At 46.4% G+C, this 24,797-nt stretch overlaps 1 protein-coding gene across 2 annotated transcripts in view; it reads right to left on the bottom strand.

Annotated features, from left to right (window-relative positions):
* LOC120939857 (ETS translocation variant 1-like) overlaps positions 1–24,797 on the bottom strand; it is a 69,189-nt gene that overhangs the window by 20,858 nt on the left and 23,534 nt on the right. For both annotated transcript variants that reach the window (XM_040352256.1, XM_040352257.1), the window contains one exon: positions 18,874–18,927. In XM_040352256.1, coding sequence (XP_040208190.1) covers positions 18,874–18,927 — 54 coding nt within the window. The remainder of the gene's footprint in view (positions 1–18,873; positions 18,928–24,797) is intronic.

Genomic DNA, 24,797 nt, shown 5'->3' with positions numbered 1-24,797 from the left:
AAGAGAGAGAGCATGAGTGCGAGACAGAGCACAAGAGAGATAACGAGCACGAAAAAGAGCAAGCACGAGAGAAAGAGCGAACACGAGAGAAAGAGCGAGCACGAGAGAAAGAGTGAGCACGAGAGAAAGAGCGAGCACGAGAGAAAGAGCGAGCACGAGAGAAAGAGCGAGCACGAGAGAAAGAGCACAAAATAGAGGGAGAGAGCAAAAGTGAGAGCAAGTACGAGAGAGAGAGAGAGAGAGAGAGAGAGAGAGAGCAAGCACGAGAGAGCAAGCACAAGAGAGCACAAGTACGAGAGAGCGGGCATGAGAGCGCAAAAGAGGGCAAGTACTAGAGCACAAGAGAGAGAGTACGAGCACAAGAGAGTATGCAAGAGAGAGCGCCCGACAGAGAGAGCACAAGAGAGCAAGCATGAGAGAGATCACAAGAGCAAGCGAGAGAAAACACGAGAGTGAGCGAGAACATGAGAGCAAGCGAGAGGGAACACGAAAGAGAGCAAGCACGAGAAAGAGCACAAAAGAAAGAGAGCACGAGTGAGACAGAGCACAAGAGAGAGAGAGAGCGAGCACGAGAAAGAGTGAGCATGAGAGAGAGCACAAGTGAGAGACAGAGCACAAGAGAGAGTGAGCACGAGAGAGAGAGAGCGAGCACGAGAGAGAGAGCAAGCACGAGAGAGAGAGAGCAAGCACGAGATAGCACAAGTATGAGAGAGCGGGCATGAGAGCGCGAAAGAGCGCAAGCACTAGAGCACGAGAGAGAGAGTGCGAGCACGAGACAGATCACGTGCGAGAGAGTGTGCGACAGAGAGAGCACGAGAAAGTAAGCACAAGAGTATGAGAGAGAGAGAGCACAAGAGAGAAAGCAGTGAGCAAAGTGAGCAAATGATTGAGCATAAGTACAACAGCAAGTAAAATCAAGCAAGGGAGCATGATAGAAAGAGCACAAGGGGGGAAGGGAGCAAAGGGGGGGCAAGAGAGAAAAAGCACAAGAGAGCGAAGGATTGAGCACTAGTACAACAGCAAGAAAGAGCATGAAGGAGGGCAAGGAAGCAAGATAGGGCGCAAGAGAGACCACAAAATAGAATAAGAGAGAACAATAAACCAGCACAATCATGCAATGCAAAGCAGGAAACACAGGGTGCATATGTAATGAGCAAACATGGCGGCCCCCGTGAAGATAATATTTACATGTGTAGCATCTTATTCTCTACATTTAGAAGCTCCAGAAAGACATGTTCCCACCATACATGTGCAGTGGTGTTCAGAAAATGCAGCTCAATGGCCATGGTGTGAATAATCCCTTTTAGAAATTGGGCAGAAAGACATACAAAGTTTGCAGATCCAACTGCCAATATCTGATGCAACGAGGCAATATCTGTGCATGTGGCAAGTCTTGTTCCCTTCGTTTTATGGTTAAGGGAATGACTTTTTCCAGCTTGTGCAGATATTTCCCAACAATCTGTCAAATCTGTATAAAGTTGACACCCTAGTAAGTCCCTAAAATGATCTACTCATTTCCAGATCTCCGTATGCAATGTTAAAGGCCTGGCTTGTAAAGGCCCAGTTCAGTTACATCTTGGTAAAGTCCACATACATGTGCAAAAAGTTGCCCTCCAACTTCTAAAGGCACCTAGACCCACCTTGTTCTCACGTGATGAAGATCTCACTCCCTTCTCTATATGATCATCAACCTTCTGGAAAGATTTCCCAACAAGCTGGAAAATGTGTGCAGTACCAAGCGCTTCTGACCACAGAACTTGTTACCGTCCCCCTAAGGAGTCCTACACACCCCATTGATTGAAATCAATAGCTGTCCTTTAACCTTCCCAATTACGGCACTGCTCCCTTTAAGCAGCCACAGAGGATGGTCTTGCATTTAGGTAAGGATGACTGTGTCATGGGCGCTCTCAATCTGTCTTCCCCGCGTATGGCACAAGATTGGGAGTAGTTGACACACATCAGAGAAGCGTGCAGATTCCCTTCCAGTACATTTCACTCTGTCAAACTGGTGCCCTTCCCCCACGACAAAATCCATTACTGCAAGGCCTAATCTGAGCTATCAGCATAGAGTGCCTTTTATGGAGCCATTAAACCATTTCTTCTGTTTACTGTGCCCGAAGAAAGATGTGAATTATGTCTGTGACCAATCTAGCGATAACATTTCTAAACTGCTATTAAAACTGAAAAAAAAAACTTTCTCTAGTTTGGTGACGCGATAAGGGCGCGATAATTATTTTTATAATAAAATTGATCCTTTTTCTGGGATTTGATATTTTAAAATCATCTTTTTGCAAAGTTGGGAAAGTTGCTGCTTAAAAGGCCAGCAAAGAAAAAAAGTGTGCTTTGCTCATGAAGGTCAAAGCAAAAGGTTGACTCAATTGCCCCCACCTATGTGTTGGCCCCCCCCCATTTTCGGTTTGCTAAACAGGGCTTAGGCCCCATACACACGACTGGTTTTCTCGGCAGAATTCAGCAAGAAACTCGATGGGAGACGTATTCTGCCGAGAAAACCGGTCGTGTGTACACTTTTCGCTGAGGAAACCGACGAGGATCTCGGCGGCTTCACAAGGAACTCGACGAGCAAAACGATGTGTTTTGCCCGTCGAGTTTCTCGGACGTGTGTACGGGGCCTCAGAGAAATGCTAGCGTGACATTGGATCATACCTAAGATTTTGAACTCTCAACCCGCCCCCATGCATGCTGGTGATTGGTCACTCAACGCTTCAGAGCAAGTAGATGGAGCTAGAGTTGCATGCTCCTCATACTTGGAAGTACTGGAAATTTCATGGGTGATGCACAGGTTCACTTTAAAATAAAATAAACACCAAGAAAACACCACTTAGTTGTAAGTGTAAACCTGTAAAGCAGGGATCTCCAGACTTTTTAAACAAAAGGCCAGTTTACTGTCCCTCTGAGATAAGGGGGGCCAGACTGTGACCATTGGGAGTAGAAAAGGGTCCTGACACTAGTGGGAACGATTCTCCATCTTTGGTGTCAGTGGGAGGAAAAACCCCCCATTGTTGGGCTTATAGGTAGGAATTGTACCCTGTCATTGGGTCCCATTGTTGGTGTCATTGGAAGGAGTTGTGCTCCATCGTTGGTGTCATTGGAAGGAGTTGTGCCCCATCGTTGCTGTCATTAGAAGGAATTGAGCCCCATCATTTTTGTCATTGGGAGGAATTCCCTGGTGTCAGTGGGGCAAATGATGTCCCATTGTTGGTATCCGTAGATTAAATAGTGCCAAAAGGAACAGACAAAAGAAAGCAAAGGGCCACAGGCCACAGTTTGGAGGCCACTGCTGTAAAGCAACCCTGGCAGCTGTGACTGAATGTAGGCGGAAAAAGTCCAGGAGGCAGCAACTTATGGACCTTCTCCAAGGAATAATGTAACCAATATAGTCCCACATACATACATTTCTGCACTTCATCCTAATGCCAAGACATTGCAAACCAGCCAGACATCTTTTCAGTTACTTAGAGGGGCTCACACCTTTTGGGACCCCGTGTCTTGAAACATTGACCTAATAAAGCTGGCCTTAAAGGCTTGTATCAATCTAGTAGGGAACAGGATCTGAGCCATTCTTGGTGCTCATCAACTACGTCCACCCAGAATTTTTTTGGCCATCCCCAGGTTGTATTTAATGGAGACCACAAATGTTTTGATTAAATTGATCTTGTTTCGATATTTTGATTGTACCAATAAAAATGCAGGGGGGTTAATGCCACGTACACATGATCAAGCTTGACTTGCATACACACAGTCACACAAAAGTTCTCGGAACTTTCGACCGTCAAGAACACAGTGACGTACAACACTACGACGAGCCAAGAAAATTAAGTTCAATGCTTCCAAAAATGCGTCAGAATAGCTACAGACAATTGAAATATCCAAAGGGAATTTTTTCCGTCTGAAAATTTGAGAACCAGCTCTTAAATTTTTGTTGGCGGAAATTCTGACAGGAAAAGTCCAGTGGAGCCTACACATGGTCGGAATTTCTGACCAAAAGCTCAAATTGGACTTTTCTTGTCGGAAATTCCGACCGTGTGTACAGAGCATCAGGGTATTTTCTCTTCCATATTTGTTCTGGTGACCACTGTCACCTGGACTGAAAGTCATGGGAAATCAGAATCTTTATGGTTGATTACTGGAACAGACGGTAAGTCAAAATCTTCCAATGGGGACACCCATTTATGTGACAACTGTCTAAAAGGGGATTTCCCTTCACTTTGCAGAAATTTCATCTTCTTGTTGTGTCTTCGGGACTTAAGTGAAGGGAAGTTTTAATTGGGAATACACTCTAACATCCATAAGGGAGTCTAAAGCACTTTGGTAACCCACACCTCCTCATGGTCAATAAGTCCAGCTATATTGATAAGTCATGTCTGGTTTTGGCTTACAAAAAAACTGTCCCTTCTGGGCACTTGCAATAAATACATTTGAAAGGGTAGGTTTAGCAATTTCTACAGGCAAGTCTGAGGAAGACAGATGGTCTTTATTTGGCTCGCCTTTGCAGCTGTAAAATTGGTTACGGCCAAAGGTGATACTGCTAATGTTAGAGGGAGGATATTGTGTTAAGCCCTAGACTACCTAATTGATTTTCTGTAAGTAAGCAGTATTTTCCCTCTAAGGTTAAAAAAAAGCCACAACGAGTGCAACCCGACCCCTGGGCAACATGTCATGTTACAGCCTTAAAACATCCTAAATGCAGGTCGTCTGCACCAAGGCTAACCCAAGAACAACTGTGTGCATGCCTTGCTGTACAGAAGACAAAGGTCAACTTTTCCAATTAAAGCAACATGCTAGCATTGAGGATAAGCAAGTGATATCTGTGACATTTTTCAAACCAAAAACTCTCAAATTTGCTTACTAAGCTGTCAAGCTGAAAGTTTTTTTTCCTTCTTCTTCTTCTTCTTTGAAGTAGAATGGGGGATTGGTTTATTTAATTTAATATTGGATTAATATTTTTGTACCATCACTTTTTTTTTACTTGTTTTTATTATTTCAGTGTCGAAAAAAAGGGTAATATAAGCAAACAAATGAAGGCCGGTTTCTGACACAATGACAAGTCCAGGTTAGCTGTAGATTCTATGGGCTAGATTCACATAGCCCGCCCTAACTTTGCGGCGGTGTAGTGTATCGTGTTTACACTACGCCGCCGTAAGTTAGCGAGGCAAGTACATGATTCACAAAGTACTTGCCTGCTAAGTTACGTCGGCGTAGCCTAAAGCGAGCGGGCGTAAGGGCGCCTAATTGAAAATAGGCTGAGGGGGCATGTTTTATGTTAATGGAGCTTGACCTGACGTGATTGACTTTTTTTGGAACGGCGCATGCGCCGTCCGCCTACATATCCCAGTGTGCATTGCAGCAAAGTACGCCGCACGGGCCTATTGGTTTCGACGTGGACGTAAATGACGTAAATCCCTATTCACGGACGACTTACGCAAACGACGTAAAATTTTCAAATTTCGGCGCGGGAATGACGGCCATACTTAACATTGGCTACGCCACCTAGGGGGCATGTTTATCTTTAGGCGGCCTACCTCTTACGGAAACTGCGTATCTTTACTGCGACGGGCGGACGTACGTTCGTGAATAGGCGTATCTAGTGATTTACATATTCTACGCCGACCGCAATGGAAGCGCCACCTAGCGGCCAGCCTAAATATTGCACCCTAAGATAGGACGGCGCAAGCCGTCGTATCTTAGATAGGTTTAAGTGTATCTCTTTTTGGAGAATACACTTAAACTTAGGACAGCGCAAATTCCGAGTTAGGTCGGCGTATCTACTGATACGCCGGCCTAACTCTTAGTGAATCTACCCCTATAACTCTGAGGAGCTGTATAAAGCCAACTGGACCCTTAAAACCACCCAAATCTCACCTTCTCCATCAATTTATATGCAGTTTTGTAGAGTTAAAGCTGATTTTTTTATTATTATTATTTTTAAATTCTCTTTATTGATTTCTTGTAGAATTACAATAACAAAGCCTTGGGGAATTCCCCCGGCTCAAAAAGTACCACGTAAATCGGTACCTAACAACAGGTTATCTGCCTAAACAACGCTGTTAGCGACAGAAAAACAAACAAAGATACAAACAAAACATCACTGCTCAGCCACTCCATTTGGAGAAATTATGAAAGGAGAATGTGCTACTCGTCTTCGATAGAGGTGAACTTTCCCAAGAAGGAACTCTGGTACTAGGCCTAGAATAATTAGGCCTCGTACACACGATAGGTTAACCAGAGGACAACGGTCTGATGGACCGTTTTCATCGGTCAAAACCGATCGTGTGTGGGCCCCATAGGTTATTTAACCATCGGTTAAAAAAAAGCCAACTTGCTTTAAATTTAACCGATGGATTCCGCAGTGCCAAGCCATGCCAAAACACAGACACACTTTCACATTAAGAAAAGATGTACATCTCGGCCTCTAGAAGCATTCTGCTCCAACGGAATGGAAAATATCACTCGGGTCACTCAACGCTAAGTGAAAAAAATAGTTTCAGGGAGTCCTTTTTGAGTGGGGACACTAGTTCTAAGGGCCTGGGGGGGGGGGGGATGGATTCCCTTGATTTGCATAGATTTTCTCTCACTTCCTGTTTAGCTATGGGGCAGGAAGTGAAGGGAAATCTCTGCAATGGGACAGGGATGGTTAAAAATAAACTGATAGGGGCTATAACCCTCCCTTACTCTATCCAAAATGAAAAAAATAAAGTGTTGATTATAGTTCTACTTTAAGCACAAATTTCTGATTATTTTATGGAGAGGACTAAGAAGATATAACCATGCCAATGGTGCAGCAGAAAACATATAGCACAGTGAAGGAAGGTTTGTGGTCCAGGATGATACGGTCAAAACAGCCCCCCCCCCACACACAGTTGAGAAATGCCGGCCGCCCGCATACAGGAAGCAGTGCGGCCGCTTTATGGGGGTGCTAGACTAATTTGCCTCTTAGCCAGGTCCGCACCATAAGACTGCCGCTACACTAACAGCAAGGCGGCGGGGACTCTTTTCGTGCTGCCCCCCCCCTGCAAAGTGCTTCCATAGGCCTGGGCCTTGTTAGCCTATACCAGGATACAGCGTTGTATGTATGCCCTTTAAATTGAAACTGTACCGAGAGAAATTCAGATCTTTACAGAAAGTTGTTCCTTGGCCATTTTTGGCCTCAGTACTTTGACCTAGAACAGGCATGCAGCTGGTAAAATCAGTGCAAAACTAGAAACTTCTGTATATTGCCACCAAGTCAGAGAACTCAAGCGTTTGGCTCAACCTCAACAGACAAAAAATTGGTATTTTCAAATGGGGAGCCCTGGCACATATTCTCAGTACAGGCTTTATTTGCAAAAAATATTGAAAAGTGGGCTTTATACAGTACAGAACAATGCGTTTATATCATTGAAGTGGCCGAGGACAGAGTAGGCAGGCCTGATCAGTCTGACGTGCCTGTACTAATATTGCCTAATGAGAGCTAAACTGTTGTTTTTGCCACAATGACACATCCATAAACAAAGATTCAAACCCCTGCATGTGTGAATGGTAGTGACACGGGGGTATGTGTTTTCACAGACTTTGCCAATCTTAGCAGCACCTAAACAAACAGCTTTTTGTCTTTACATTGAGACACATTAGGGCCCGGAGGTGATGGATGTATGCTCTAATTGTGCATTGGGAACTTCTGAATGTACATAAGAGAACATGTGCAAACGGTAACTGTCTGTACAAATATTAGCAGTGCGCGGCGTAGACGGGAGAGTGATCCGCCATGTGTGACATCTATAATCTAAACATATGCATGCATTATCTATGGCCAAAGCTAGAGGTAATACACATGTATTTACATCAACAAACAGACGCAATGTCGAATTAAAATGCAGAATAATAATAATAATAATAATAATAATATCTATTCGCTGAAAATAAGCTCTTTGCAGATAAAAAAATAAAAGTGCCAATAACGGCATGCTGCTTCCCATTGAATTCAATGCAAAAGTGCTCCCCATAGACTTCAATGCAACCCCCCCCCCCCCCTATTAACTTCAATGCAAAAAAAAAAACTCCCATTGACTTCATTGCAAAAACACCCCCCATTTACTTCAATGGAAAAACGCATCCCACTTTTCCAATAACTGTAATGCAAAATCACGTCCCATCGACTGCAAAGCAAAAACACCAGTCACATTAAAGTGGAGCTCTACCCAAAAATGTAACTTCCACTTTTTGGAATCCCCCTTCCGGTGTCACATTTGGCACCTTTCAGGGGGAGGGGGGAGCAGATAACTGTGTAATACAGGTATTTTCTCCCACTTCCTGGCATAGATCATCGCAGTGATCACAGTGATTTACACCATGTCCGGTGCCTACACTGTCCTCCCCCGCTGTCTTTTGGGAAACACACAGGTCCCAGGGACCAGTGAGGACGCGCAGAGTGACTTGCGCATGCGCAGTAGGGAACCGGAAGTGAAGCCGCAAAGGCTTCACTTCCTGATTTCCTCACTGAGGATGGCGGGGGGCAGCCGAGAGCCGAGCGATTGATCGGCTTCGGCTGCCGACATCGCGGGCACCCTAGACAGGTAAGTTGCAGTATTTGTAGCTGCTGGCTTTTAATATTTGATTTAATATTTCATCAAAGATGGGTGGACCCAGGTGGCACCATAGGGCGCTGAGGGTCTCTATTTGAGAAATACTGAAGTATATTATATGAAAAAGTATTTTTATTTAAATTACACATAATAAAAAGAGAAATATCCATACTGTACAAGTCCTATTTCATAGAAGGGGGGGGGGGGCATAGGGGACATACACAGGATAATTTATCCCATGCGGTCTCCCCACTGATAGGAAAAAGCCATTGGCTTATTGTCTGAGTGATTGGACATTGTGTTTCAAACGTATAAATAAGTCATGTGTGTTATTAATGTTAAGTTTTGGTACAATATTGTAGACACACCTCCTATATCAGAATGAAGTGGATTAATAATCTGGAAACACATTGAGAATGATCCTCACCCCACTAAAGAAATTGGCATCTACTGAAATAAATTAATTACATTGTATCGAATTATAAAGGGATTTTAGTGTTTTGGCCAATGAGTACTTTTCAGTTTTCAAGGAGGTAGTAATGTGAGGTCTTATGCTTAGTACACGCGACCGGGATTTCCGACGGCAAAAGGTCCGTCGGAAATCCCGAGGGGAAAACCGGGAACCTGCTCTCTGCTTTTCCCCCGTACACACGTTCGATTTTCCCATCGGGAAAACTCAGATGAGAGGTTTTCCTCGGGAATCCCGACCATGTGTATGCTTCATCATGCTTTTTCCCCACAGGAAAACTGCCAAAAATGGCAATTTTCCGGCGGGAAAAGAGCAGGTTCTCTTTTTTTGTCTGGCAGTTTTTGGGCAGTTTTCCCATCGGAAAAACTGCAAGTAGCATACACACGGTCGGGATTCCCGGCCAAAAGCTCTCCTCGCAGTTTTCCCGTTGGGGAAACACGGTCGTGTGTACGGGGCATAAGGGTACATTGTACATGGCCATATGAAAACTTGATAACTGGGTTGGAGGATCCTTCTGGCAGAAACATGCTGAATGTGGTGCTCATTCAGGCCCAGATTCTGAAAGGACTTACGACGGCGTAGCGCCATGTACGCCGTCGTAAGTCCGAATCCAAACCGTCTTATCTATGCGCCTGATTCTTAGAATCAGTTACGCATAGATTTCTATTACATCCGACCAGCGTAAATTTCTTATGCTGTCGGATCGTAACTGCATTTTTACGCTGGCCGCTAGGGGCGTATAAGCTGATTTACGCGTCACAATATGTAAATCAGCTAGATACGCGAATTCACGAACAGACGCCCGTCTGACGCAGTACAGATAAGCCGTTTACGTTAGGCTTTTCCCCGCGTAAAGTTGCCCCTGCTATATGAGGCGCAGCCAATGTTAAGTATGGCCGTCGTTCCCGCGACGAAATTTACGTCGTTTGCGTAAGTCGTCCGTGAATGGGGCTGGAAGTCATTTACATAATTAGGCGGGCTTACGCCGGCCGATTTACGCTACGCCGCCGCAACTTATGGAGCAAGTGTTTTGAGAATACAGCACTTGCCCGTCTAAGTTGCGGAGGTGTAACGTAAATCAGATACGTTACGCCCGCACAAAGTTACGCAATCGTACGAGAATCTGGCCCTCAGTGTTTGAGCAACTTAACTTAAATGCTTACAATGTTGAAGCATTTAATCCTCCAGTTGCCAGGATACAGGTGACTGGTGCAATTTGTCCTTCAGTTGCCAGGACACAAGTCATCTTTGCCACCTATTGTCCTTCATCAGTGAGGATCCAAGCAGCTTCTGCCACCTAGTATCCTTCAGTTTCCAGGATGCAGGCGGCTTCTGCTGCTTAGTTACCTTCAGTTGCCAGGATGCAGGATCCTTCTGTCAACTAGTGTCCTTCAGTTGCCAGGATGCCGGTGGCTTCTGCGCCTTAGGAAGTTTCAGTTGCCAGGTAGAAGGTGGCTTGCTCCCTTTAGTGTCTTTTAGCTACCAGGACACAGGAGGCTTCACCACCTAACATCAGTATCCATGATGTAGGAAGCTTGTGTTGCTTGCCTGCTTCAGCTTCTGCCAACTAGCATCCTTCAATTGCCAGGACACAGGTGGCTTCTTCCAACTAGCATCCTTCAGTTTCCAGAACACAGGCAGCTTCTTCCAACTAGCGTCCTTCAGTTGCCAGAACACAGGTGGCTTCTGCCAACTAGCATCCTTCAGTTGCCAGAACACAGGCGGCTTCTTCCAACTAGCTACCTTCAGTTGCCAGGACGCAGGCGGCTTGTACCAACTAGCATGCTTCAGATGCCAGGGCGCAGGTGGCTTTCACCAGGAGGCATTACCACCCAGCATCCTTCAGTTTCCATGATGTAGGAAGCTTGTGCCACTTCGGCTTTGACCAACTAGCATTCTTCAATTGCCAGGACACAGGTGGCTTCTGCCAACTAGCGTCCTTCAGTTGCCAGGATGCAGGCGGCTTCTGCCAATTAGCATCCTTCAATTGACAGGACACAGGTGGCTTCTGCCAACTAACGTCCTTCAGTTGCAAGGATGCAGGCGGTTTCTGCCAACTAGCATCCTTCAGATGCCAGGACACAGGTGGCTTTCACCAACTAGCTTCTCTCAGTTGCCAGGATGCAAGTGGCTTCTGTTACATAGCATCCTTCAGTTGCCAGGACGCAGGCAGCCTAGAGTATTGCAGCTGTCAGAACGGAGGTGGCTTATGCCACTTAGTGACCTTCAGTTAGCAGGATGGAGGAGCTTCAGGACCTAGCATCCTTTAATTGCCAGGACGCAGGCAGCTTCTGCCACCTAGTATATTTCATCTGCTTGGATGCAAACAGCTCCAAAAGAATGCACGTAAGAGTAAAATATCATCCCTACGCAGGACCTCTGATGCAGATTATTTCTAATATTTTTTTTTTTAAGATCTGAATGTGGTGCAACTGTACAGAATAAAACACTTTTGTTTGCAGCCATAGGCCGTTGATATATGAAACCCATATGGATATTTCTCTTTTATATGTGATTTTAATATCTGTGCATAAAAATTACTTTTGATGTAGTTTACGGAGTTTATTATTATATTTTATGGTGACATACGAAGAGGGCATCAGAAATATCCCCAAATGTAAATTCAGTTTTTGGGTGACATTAGCACAGTGGAAGTCCAATTTTGGAAAAAAAAAAGTGGTTATCATTGTGCTCCAGACTCTGGCGGTCCCATACCTGCAACTATCGCAGATCAAAATTCCTGTCTGACAAGGTTTATGTGTTGATCTCAATATGAGACATGCTAATATCTAATACGATTAACTGTCTAATCTACTTAAGACAAAGGAAAGAGTGTCTGAACCACTTTGGTAATGATCGTGACCTTTTTTTATTGCTCAGAGCAGATTGCATGGAAGCCAGGTACAGGGACAATGATGGAGCGCTTGCTGTTGTGCTATGTTCAGGGCTGTCTTAATGAGAGGGCACACCTGGGCACTGCCCAGGGGCCCCAGCTGCATGGGGGGCCCCTGCACTTTCCCCAAAGCAGCTGGCCCTTGAGCCCACGCTGCCCCGAAATTGGGGGCCCCATGATGGTACTGAGAGTGATAGATACACAGGGGAGGCAGTCTGCCTCCTACCTACTTGATGTCTGTTTACCTGCACTGTCATCATTGTAGGGGCCCCAGAGCATTACTTTGCCCAGTAGAAGAATACGTATCGGCCTAAACTGAGGGAAAAAAATAAAAGCCGCAGAGGTGATCAAATGCCACCAAAAGAAATCTCTGTTTGTGGTAAAAAAAAGAAGGCCAATTTTGTTTGGGAGCCACGTCACACGACCGCGCAATTGTCAGTTAAAGCGACGCAGTGCCGAATCGCAAAAAGTGGCCGGTCATTGACCAGCAAAATGGTCCAGGGGTTAAGTGGTTAATATACACTTATTGCGATTTTTTTTTTTTTACCAAAAATATGTAGAAGAATACATATTGTCCTAAACTGAGGAAGAAATTATAATTTTTTTATATTTTTTTAACCACTTCCATACCAGGCACTTACGCACCTTCCTGCCCAAGCCAATTTTCAGCTTTCAGCGCTGTCGCAATTTGAATGACAATTGCGCGGTCATGCTACACTGTACCCAAATGACATTTTTATAATTTTGTTCCCACAAACAGAGCTTTCTTTTGGTGGTATTTGATCACCTCTGCGATTTTTATTTTTTGCGCATGGGTGGCACTTATGGGTGGCACTGATGGGTACTTATGGGTGGCACAGATGGGCACTGATAGGTGGGCACTGGGCATAGATGGGCACTGATAAACACTGGGTGGCACTGATGGACACTGAGGGGTGGCACTGATGGCATTACTGGGCATCATTCCAGCCAGTGTCCATGTTGCCAGTCAGTGCCCACTGATTGGCATCGATTGTGTACATTTTTTTTTGGTGTTTTTTTGCTCTATTGAGCATCGGGGGGCACTCACTGGTAGTCCAGTGTTGACATCGGAGGGGGGGCTGCGCTGATAAACAATCAGCGCGAACCCCCCCTGTCAGGAGAGACGCCGATCGGCTCTCCTCTACTCGCGTCTGTCAGACGCGAGTGAGGAAGAGCCGATCAACGGCTCTTCCTGTTTACATTGTGATCAGCCGTGGTTGGACACGGCTGATCACGTGGTAAAGAGCTTTCGCCGGAGGCTCTTTACCGAGATCGGAGATGCAGGGTGTCAGACTGACACCCCGCATCACCGATCGCCGCGCTGCGCACCCCCACGGGCGCGTGCCGGCATGAAATCCTGCAGGACGTCAATAGACGTCCAGTCAGGATTTCACAACCACTTCCCGGACGTCAATTGACTATTGACCGGGGCGGGAAGTGGTTAAGATATTTGTAATAGTAAAAAATGTTTGTTTGTTTTTTCAAAATTGTCGTTCTTTTTTGTTTATAGTGCAAAAAAAAAAACACAGAGGTGATCAAATACCACCACAAGAAAGTTCTAATTGTGGGAAAAAAAGGACATACATTTTGTTTGGGTGTCACGTCGTAAAAGAGACCTGCTCAGGAAGGGGGGTAAATTCTTATGGGGCTGAAGCGGTTAATACTGCTGTAGATATTTAACATTCACATAATTCACATTATTACTGCAACGTTTATTTGAAAAGGATTTTATACAACTGCAGATGGTGACCGTATTTCCCTGACTGTATTAGATAATTAGCAGAACCCCCTCTAATTACTCTTCAATGCCGTCACTTCTGCCTCCTTGTTCAACAACTGCCGAGATAAAATCTCGCTCACAGAGCCCATTGTTTTCAACTGGTCAGACCAGACAAGCAAACTCCCATTGTGAGCGAGCAAGACATGCAGACAGTACATTGTTACTAAGAAGAAAACCCAGCCAGGATGTAGAGTGGATAAATATGGCCGCCTCTTGTATACTGTGCATAGAAAATCGGTTTGCGGCACCATGTGGTTTGCCGCGCACGTTTTGCAGATGCGTGGGAGTGCCAACAACAATTAATGGCACAGCCGCGTGTCTGCTACATGGCAGCGCGTTTCTGTGCGTGTCAGGAGAGAGCGCGATTTTGTGTGTGTCCCCCCTACACAGTAGGGGTCAGATTCAGAAAGGACTTAAGACGACGTATCTCCAGATACGCCGTCGTAAGTCCAAATGTGTGCCGTCGTATCTATACGCGTATTCTTGAAACTAGATACGCCTGAAATTTGCCAAGATACGACCGACGTTAGTCTCCTACGCCATCGTATCTTGGGTGCATATTTACGCTGGCCGCAAGGGGCGCTTCGGTAGATTTACGCGTCGAATATGCAAATGACCTAGATACGCCGATTCACGAACGTACTTGCGCCCGTCGGATTTAGCTACGCCGTTTACGTAAGGCTTACGTCCGGCGTAAAGTTACCCCTGCTATATGAGGCGCAGGTAATGCAAAGTATGGACGTCGGAACAAGCGTATATTTTTACGTCGTTTACGTAAGTCGTACGTGAATGGGGCTGGGCGTAGGTTACGTTCATGTCGTTGCCATTGAGCCGTCGTATCTTAGGGCGTAAATTCGACGTGATTCTGAGCATCTCTGTGAATCTGGCCCTAGATATCCAATGTGTGTGTGTGTGCGACAGCGCTGGACGTGTATGTAGTCGTTCGGCGCTTAATTTACATGGGGTCACGATTCATTTCAATACAACACGCCCACTACCAGCCTACTTTGATTTAGGCGGGCTTACGCCGGCCCATTTTCGCTACGCCGCCGTAACTTAGGGAGCAAGTACTTTGTGAATACTGTACTTGCCTCTCTATGTTACGTCGGCGTAGCGCATATGAGATGCGCTACGCCCGCACAGAGATACGCTGATCTCTGTGAATCTGCCCCTAGATATCCAATGTGTGTGTGTAACAGCGCTGGACGTGTATGTAGTCCGGTATCCCTGGAGGTGATCTGGGGGATGTGTTGTCCTTCATGGGGGTATGCAGGGCCGGGACTAGACATGTGCGGTTCGTTTCGTTCCGAATTAATATTTGGACGAATTTTCGAAAACGGTTCGAATTCCGTCCGAATTTTTTTGTCATTATTTCGGATTCATTTAAATTTCGGTACTATTCTAATTCGGAAAGTCGGATACATCCGACCTTCCGAATTAGAATAGCACCGAAATTTAAATGAATCCGAAATAATGACAAAAAAATCCGGACGGAATTCGAACCGTTTTCGAATAGTTTTCAAGTTCGAATACTTTTCGAATTCAAATCGTTTTCCAATTTCCAAAGAGAATAAAATAGAATAGAAAATAAAGGAATAGAATAGAAAAAATATATATCATTTTTTGTATTATAATCTTTTATTTTCTATTCCATTTTATTCTCTTTGGAAATTGGGAATTTATTCGAATTCACAAACGATTTGAATTTGCATACACGTCCAGCGCTGTCACACACACACACATTGGATATCTACTGTGCATGGGGAACACACACAAAATCGCGCTCTGTCCTTGACATGCACAGAAACGCGCTGCCATGTAGTAGACGAGCAGCTGTGCCTTTAAAGTGGTTGTAACGCTTCATTTTTTTTTTAAATGACAAACATGTTATACTTACCTCCACTGTGCAGTTCATTTTGAACAGAGTGGCCCCGATCCTCCTCTTCTGGGGTCCCTCGACGGCTGTCTCGGCTTCTTCCCGTAAGAGCTAACCCGCTTCATGGGAAGCTCTCTCCCAAGGTGGTTAGCTTGCGGGTGCACTCCCGTGATACAGCCACTCGGCCCGGCCCCCCAGCGCGCCGCGTCATTGAATGTGATTGACAGCAGCGTGAGCCAATGGCTGCGCTGCTATCAATCTATTCAATCTAGCCAATCAACGGCCAGAATCCGTGGAGAAGAGGACGCCGGGGGACGCGCACAGTAGGTGAACGGGCTCAGGTAAGTAAAGCAGGGGGGGGGGGGGCAGGGGAGGCCGTCAATGCCAGGTGTTTTTTCACCTTAAAGCGGAGGTCCCGCGAAAAAAATAAAAATAATTAAAAGCCAGTAGCTACAAATACTGCAGCTGCTGACTTTTAATAAATGGACACTTACCTGCCCAGGGTGCCCGCGATGTCGGCAGCAGAAGACGAGCAATCGATCATCTCTCAGCTGCAGAAGACGAGCAATCGATCATCTCTCGGCTGAGGATGTCCGGTTCCCTACTGTGCATGCACGAGAAGCGCGGCTCATTCCCAGTGGTCCCCGCTGTCTCCTGGGACCAGTGTGTTTCCCAGAAGGCAGCGGGAGGGGACGGAAAGTGAAGTGACTCACGCGGGAGTCTCTCCCGGAAGTGGGTGTAAATACCTGTATTATACAGGTATCTGCGCGCCCCTCCCCCTGAAAGGTGCCAAATGTGACACCGGAGGAGGGGGGGGGGGGGTTCCGAAAAGCGGAAGTTCAATTTTTTGGTGGAACTCCGCTTTAATGCATAGGATGCATTTAAGGAACACTAAAGGTTTAAATGTTTTTATAAAAAAAATAACAAACATGTTATACTTACCTCCACTGTGCAGCTCGTTTTGCACAGAGTGTCCCCGATCCACGTCTTCTGGGGTCCCTTGGCAGCTGTCTCGGCTCCTCGCCACGTCAGCTAACCCCCTTCATGGGAAGCTCTCTCCCAAGGGGGTTAGCTTGCGGGCGCGCTCCCGTGATACAGCCAGTAGCTATAGCCACCGACTGTATCACTCGGCCCCGCCCCCCTGGCGCGCCACATCATTGGTTTGATTGGCGGGAGCGGGAGCCAATGGCTGCACTGCTATCAATCATCCAATGAATGAGCCGAAAAGCCTGGTCGAGAAGCCTGCTCGTTCACGACGCCGAACTTTCGAGGGCTCAGGTAAGTAAACCGGGGGGCCGGAAAGCATCAGATGTTTTTTCACCTTAATGCATAGAATTTAGAACTTTATAAGCCCTTTAAGGTGAAGAAACACAAACCTTTACAACCCCTTAAATTGTTGTTGGCACTCCCATGCATGCACAGAAACGCGCTGACAATGTTGCTGTCCAAAAGGTGCCCCATCTGCTCCTTCATCAAGAGTCAAGGTACTCTAATACAGGAAGTGTGGCCGGATCACCAGGTAAAAACAGAGGGGGAAAAAAATCCTAAAAAATAAGAAAACGAATGCAGCCGCCACATCTAATGATTGGTAAGCTGCATTATATTAAATTTTTGGTTTAACACCGCTTTCAAAATGTAACCACTTCCCACCCGGTCAATAGCATATTGACCTCCGGGAAGTGGTTCTGTTATCCTGACTGGACGTCTATTGAAGTCCTGCAGGATAACAGCCTCCATGGGCCCGTGGGGGGCGCGCATCGCGGCGATCGGTGGTGCGGTGTGTCAATCTGACACACCGCTACACCAATATCGGTAAAGAGCCTGCGACTGAAAAATTCCGTGATCAGCCGTATTCCAATCACTGCTGATCACGATGTAAACAGGAAGTGCCATTGATTGGCTCTACCTCACTCGCGTCTGACAGACCCGAGTAGAGGAGAGCCGATCGGCGGCTCTCCTGACAGGGGGGGTTTGCGCTGATTGTTCATCAGCGCAGCCCCCCTCGGATGCCCGCCCAGGACCACCAGGGAAGCCGCAAGGACCACCAGGGAAGCCTTCAACATGTGGATGGCCAGGTACATCCCCCATGGATATCCACATGTTACAAAACATGCCCAACATATGCCAATCAGTGCCCACAATTGGGCACTGACTGGCACCATAGTAGCACATATAAAAACAGTAATGCCCAGCAATGCCACCCACCAGAGTAACCAGTGCCACTCATCAGTGTCCCTCAGTGCCATCTATCAGTGCCCATCCATGCCCACCTATCAGTGACCATCAGGGCCCATCTGTGTAGGGTTGCCACCTCATCCCTTTAAAACAGAACACATATGAATTACAAAGGTTCTGAGGCTAATTTAATTTAGATAAGGCTCCACTTGAGTTCAATTACCACCTTAATCAGCCACAGAACCTGTGTAATTCATATGTGTTCTGTTTTGAAGGGATGAGGTGGCAACCCTACATCTGTGCCACCTATCAGTGCCACCCATATGTATCCATCAGTGCCACCCATAAGTGCCCATCAGTGCAGCCTATGAGTGCCCACCAGTGCCACCTATCAGTGCTTATCAGTGCCACCTCATCAGTGCCACCTCATTGGTGCCACCTTATCAGTGCCAGTCAGTGCAGCCATATCAGTGCTCGTCATTGAAGAAGAAAACAAATAAAAACATTTGCGCAAAAAATAAAAATCGCAGAGGCGATCAAATACCACCAAAAGAAAGCTCTATTTGTGGGAACAAAATGATAAAAAATGTGTTTGGGTACAGCGTAGCGTGACCGCGCAATTGTCATTCAAAGTGCAACCGCGCTGAAAGCTGAAAATTGGCCTGGGCAGGAAGGTGTGTAAGTGCCTGGTATTGAAGTGGTTAAATGTCTTTTTTTGCCATGGTCATTTTATTTTTTTATTTTTTAAACCACCCCTTTAAAACGCTACAGTGTATTAAGAATTTCCAGTAAAAAAAAAAAAAAAATACACACATCATAGAAACATAGGCAACACACACACACGGCTCCCACGCTACAGAAATTGCCGTAATGCAGCGGCAGATTCCATTAATGTCTGGCTCCTTCCATTAGTAATGGATATAATAATACACAAAAACACTTAAGAAAATCTAGATGTAAACGCCACGTTTATGGTGAGCAACAAAAAGGAGCGCTCCACATCCAACGCTCTCATCTCAGAACCAATCCCCGCCAAGCGCATTCACTTCACCCAATGGAGTCTTGGCGTGCAATACTCACAGTTATCACCCTGATAGTCCGGTACAAACTGCTCATCGTTGTCGGGGACTTGGGCTGCAAGACACAAGAAGAAGGAGAAAATTAGTTTTCTGAAAGGCAAAAATTATTTCAAAAATAACCCCCCACCCACCCTTGCTCCCCCCACCCCCCCCCCCCCCCCTCTCCTCCAATTATGACAACATTTCATACAGCAACCTACAAAAGTCGTTACCCCACTCTGACAATACAGGCTTGTGAAGTATCCACTATATCCTAAAGCAGGGGTCGGCAACCTGGGGGCCCTCCAGCTGTTGCAGAACTACAAGTCCCACCATGCCTCTGGGAGTAATTGGAACTGACAGCCTTGCAATGCCTCATGGGAAATGTAGTTCCACAACAGCTGGAGGGCTACTGGTTGCCTACCCTCTGTCCTAAAGGATAAGAGGAAAGCCGGCCCTGTAGAGGAGGATATACTTTTCTGATTCAGGGGGCTTCAAACTTTGTAAGCAAAGGGCCCGTTTACTGTCCTTCAGACTTTAGAGGGGCTGGACTGTGGCCAGTGAGAGTAGAAAGTGTCAATGAGAGAATAGTGCCCCATCGCTGGTGTCAGCGGGAGGAATAGTGCCCCATCGTTGGTGTCAGTGCGAGGAATAGTGTCCCATCATTGGTGTCAGTGGGAGGGATAGTGCCCCATCACTGGTGTCAGTGGGAGGAATAGTGCCTCATCGTTGGTGTCAGTGCAAGGAATAGTGCCCCATCGTTGGTGTCAGTGGGAGGAATAGTGCCCCATCCTTGGTGTCAGTGGGAGGAATAGTGCCCTATCCTTGGTGTCAGTGGGAGGGATAGTGCCCCATCCTTGGTGTCAGTGAGAGGAATAGTGCCCCATCACTGGTGTCAGTGGGAGGAATAGTGCCCCATCCTTGGTGTCAGTGAGAGGAATAGTGCCCCATCCCTGGTGTCAATGAAAGGAATAGTGCCCCATCCTTGGTGTCAGTGAGAGAAATAATGCCCCATCCTTGGTGTCAGTGAGAATAATAGTGCCCCATCCTTGGTGTCAGCGAGAGAAATAATGCCCCATCCTTGGTGTCAGTGAGAATAATAGTGCCCCATCCTTGGTGTCAGTGGGAGGAATAGTGCCCCATCCTTGGTGTCAGTGAGAATAATAGTGCCCCATCCCTGGTGTCAATGAGAGGAATAGTGTCCCATCATTGGTGTCAGTGAAAGGAATGGTGCCCCAACATTGCTGTCAATGAGAGGAATAGTGGCCCATCCTTGGTGTCAGTGAAAGGAATAGTGTCCCATCCTTGGCATCAGTAGCAGGAAGTGTCCCATCATTGGTGTCAGTGGCAGGAATAGTGTCCCATCATTGGTGTCAGTGGGAGGAATAGTGTCCCATCATTGGTGTCAGTGGGAGGAATAGTGCCCCATCCTTGGTGTCAGTGGGAGGAATAGTGCCCCATCCTTGGTGTCAGTGAGAGGAATAGTGTCCCATCATTGTTATCAGTGGCAGGAATCGTGTCCCATCATTGGTGTCAGTGGGAGGAATAGTGTCCCATCATTGGTGTCAGTGGGAGGAATAGTGTCCCATCATTGGTGTCAGTGGGAGGAATAGTGCCCCATCAATGGTGTCAGTGGGAGGAATAGTGCCCCATCATTGGTGTCAGTGGGAGGAATAGTGCCCCATCATTGGTGTCAGTGGGAGGAATAGTGTCCCATCATTGGTGTCAGTGGGAGGAATAGTGTCCCATCATTGGTGTCAGTGGGAGGAATAGTGCCCCATCAATGGTGTCAGTGGGAGGAATAGTGCCCCATCATTGGTGTCAGTGGGAGGAATAGTGCCCCATCATTGGTGTCAGTGGGAGGAATAGTGCCCCATCATTGGTGTCAGTGGGAGGAATAGTGTCCCATCATTGGTGTCAGTGGGAGGAATAGTGTCCCATCATTGGTGTCAGTGGGAGGAATAGTGCCCCATCAATGGTGTCAGTGGGAGGAATAGTGCCCCATCATTGGTGTCAGTGGGAGGAATAGTGCCCCATCATTGGTGTCAGTGGGAGGAATAGTGCCCCATCATTGGTGTCAGTGGGAGGAATAGTGCCCCATCATTGGTGTCAGTGGGAGGAATAGTGCCCCATCATTGGTGTCAGTGGGAGGAATAGTGCCCCATCGTTGGTGAGCGGTGTTTATTAAGTCTCACATTGGATTACGGCACAGATGTGGAAGAAATGAACAAAACACACCGAGACGCAAAGGAAGAGAACATATGACGAATGCATTTTAATAACATTTGCTTACACCGGAGTTTAGCCTTATAAAGTACACAGAACCATCTACACATTTGTGTTTACCAAACATAAACTTTTGATTTTATTACATTTGTACAGTGCTGACATATAATGCTCAGTTTTACGACGCACATAAATCTATCCAGGTTGACCTTTGCTTAAAAATAAGTGGCCTTCTAAAGCTCAGGTTGGCACATACATAACTCAAAGGCTGGGCAGATTCCAATTAAAGCACAGCTCCACTCAATTGTTCTTTTACATCTGTGGTCCCATGATGAAGATCCCGCCATTACTTCCTGTCCAAGTGACACGCGTCAGCCAGAACAGGAATCTCCTCTAAGGAGATACATAGGGGCAGATTCACATAGAATTAGATCGGCGCAGCGTATCAGAGATACGCTACGCCGCTGTAACTTACTTTTGGCTGGTTCGAACCCTGGAAGAATTTGCGCCGTAAGTTACGGCGGCGTAGTGTATCTCTGGCGGCGGAATTCCAATCGGCGATTAGGGGGCGTGATTCATTTAAATGAAGCGCGTCCCCGCGTCGAATGAACTGCGCATGCTCCGTTTCTAAATTTCCCGCCGTGCATTGCGCGAAATGACGTCGCAAGGACGTCATTTTTTAAACTTAGACGTGACTTACGTCCATCCCGATTCACGGACGAGTTACGCAAAAAAAAAAAAATTCACATTTCGACGCGGGAACGACGGCCATACTTAAAGCGGGGGTTCTCCCTAAAAAACATTTTTTTCTAGCATCTCATTCAGCATAGTAGCGTGAGCTACACTATGCCTTTATATTTTTTTTGGCGCCGTACTCACTGTGTAATCGCGTAGTAAAGTTTCAGGGGAATGGGCGTTCCTATGCAGAGGGCTCGTGATTGACGGCCGGCTATGGCGCGTCACGCTTCACGGAAATAGCCGAAATAGGTGTTTGCTCTTCACGGCGCCTGCGCAGTCAAATAGGATGTCTGTGCGCAGGCGCCGTATAGCGCCGGGAAGAGCCGAGACCTACTCCGGCTATTTTCGTGAAGCGTGACGCGCCATAGCCGGCCGTCAATCACGAGCCCTCTGAATAGGAACGCCCATTCCCCGCGGGGAGTCTGAAATTTTACTACGCGATTAAACAGTGAGTATGGCTCCAAAAAAAATATAACGGCATACTGTAGCTCGCGCTACTATGCTGAATGAGATGCTATAAAGTTGTTTTTTAGGGTGAAACACCGCTTTAACATGGCAAATCTAACTATACGCCGCAAAAAATAGCAGCTTTAACTATACGCCGGAAAAAGCCGACTAGAGACGACGTAAGAGAATGCGACGGCCGAGCGTACGTTCGTGAATCGTCGGAAATAGCTAATTTGCATACGCGGCGCGGAAAACGACGTGAACGCCACCCAGCGGACGCCGAAGTATTGCATCTTAGATCCGAAAGGCGTACGAGGACGTATACCTGTCGGATCTTACCCAGATGCCGTCATATCTAACACGACGCGGGTAATTTGAAAGTACGCCGGCGTATCAGTAGATACGCCGGCGTACTCTGTCTGTGGATCTGGCCCATAGAACTTAAAATTGTCGGACATTCTAATGCATGCAGCCCAACTCCGGGGGAAAAAATTTCCTTTACCTATGCAGTGGGGCTGTGCCCACACACCGCACGGGTCAACTGGGAAGGAAGAAAAAATCCTGCATGCCGTTGAAGGCATCTTTATTAATATCTTGTGTAGCAGATGAAATCCAATACAGTCACTTCATGTTACAGAAAACAGGGAAAGCTGCTGACGCGTTTCGCACCGTATGAATTAGAAGAAATATTTGCCAGCACACCATGGAACGACGTAAATAGCGTCCAAACGGATGATTTATTGCATGATCACAACACAAAGAGAGTGCAACGTTTCGGAGTCACGCAGGGCCCCTTCGTCAGGCATGTGAGGTGTGAAGGTGCTTAATCATAGCTAAAGTAATCTAGGTCTGACCATGTATATATGTAGGGAAGAGATAAAACTTAAAGCAGAGCTCCACCCTAAAGTGAAACTTCTGCTCATCGGAACCCTTTCCCCCTCCGGTGCCACAATTGGCACCTTTCAGGGGGAGGGGGGTGAAGATACCAGTCTAAGACAGGTATTTTCACCCACTTCCGGGCATACACTCTGCGGGTAGACTGTGGGCAGAGCGTCAGTTCCCGCCCCCCCCCCCCTTGGGTTCTGGGTAACACATGGCTCCCAGAACAAAGCGGGGACCAGGGGAGGGGGCTAGCACGACACTCCACACCAGGGAGAAAGCCTCGCAATATGGTGGTGAGTTACAGACAGAAGAACAGGAAGTGAGGATTTCTCAGAAGAAATAAGGACATTTAAAAGCAAAATGGAAGGATGAGGTAAGTGAAGGAGGACTGCACTAAGGTAAAGGAAGCTATTTAGGAAAAAATAATTCTACAACCCCTTAAAATGTGTACCCTACTGAGTGATTCTAACTGTGGGGGAGGGGAATGCCTGGGGGAGGTGACCGATCTGTGTCCCTATGTACAAGGTACACACCATCGGTCTCCTCTCCCTGACCGGACGTTTACACACAGAGATCCACGGTCCTGCTCAGTTACCGGGCGATCGCGGGTGCACGGCGTACATCGCGCCCGCGCGCATCAGGTTCCCAGTGACGCGGCGGGAAGGCGAGGACGTCATATGACGTCCTCCCATAACGAGAGGCTTATCGTCCCACCGTCATTTGATGGCGGGCGGTAGTCCAGTGGTTAAGCCCCTTTATACGGTGTGAAACGCGTCCGCAGCTTTTCCTGTTTTCTGGAACATGAAGTGACTGTATTGGATTTCATTTTCTACACAAGATATCAATAAAGATGCCTTCAACGGTGTGCCGCCGTCGAGGATTTTTTCTTCCTTCCCAGTTGACCTGTGCAGTGTGGGCACAGCCCCTCTGCATAATTAAAGAAAATGGTTGGCCCGGAGTTGGGCTGCCACATAAGATATCAAAAAGGATGCCTTCAATGGTGTGCGGCCGTCCAGGATTTTTTCTTCCTTCCTCGTTTGCTGCAGAGCCAGCACCTGTAAGATCCCTAAACGGGCGTATGCTTAGAGCACTTGGGCTTAGAGCGGAAATCTTTCTCTATTGCACGGGTCAACTGCTTGTTTTGTCTAGGGGTGAGCAGAAAGCTTATACTCACCCAATCCTTCGATTCTCCCGATAAAACGGCACGCAACCGCAGTGGACTGCTCCTAGTCTATGGAGCCTGCTCTGGGCATGATGAAGTCAAGAACAGTCCACTATTCAAGACTGCTAGAGTGTGGGGGTGCCAGACCGGGCAGGGTTGTGAAAAAGGATCTCCCGATAATTAATAAATATAAATAAAATATATATAAAAATATATATATAAAATATAAATAAAAAATATATATAAAATATAAATAAAAAAATATATAAAAATATATATATATATATATATATAAAATTAATAAATATATATATATATATATATATATATATATATATATATATATATATATATACATATATATAAATTAAATAAATAAATACATATAAATATATATATCATACCTCCCAACCCGCATGGATTCTGCGGGACTTTCCCGCATAGACACTTTTTTCCCACAGTCCCGCGATAGAGGTTATTTTCCCGCACAG

This window comes from Rana temporaria, chromosome 5 (genome assembly GCF_905171775.1).
Source record: "Rana temporaria chromosome 5, aRanTem1.1, whole genome shotgun sequence".
Taxonomy (NCBI): Eukaryota; Metazoa; Chordata; class Amphibia; order Anura; family Ranidae; genus Rana; species Rana temporaria.
The sequence above is the reverse complement of the archived record's forward strand: the minus strand, read 5'-3'. Positions and strand labels throughout refer to the sequence as shown.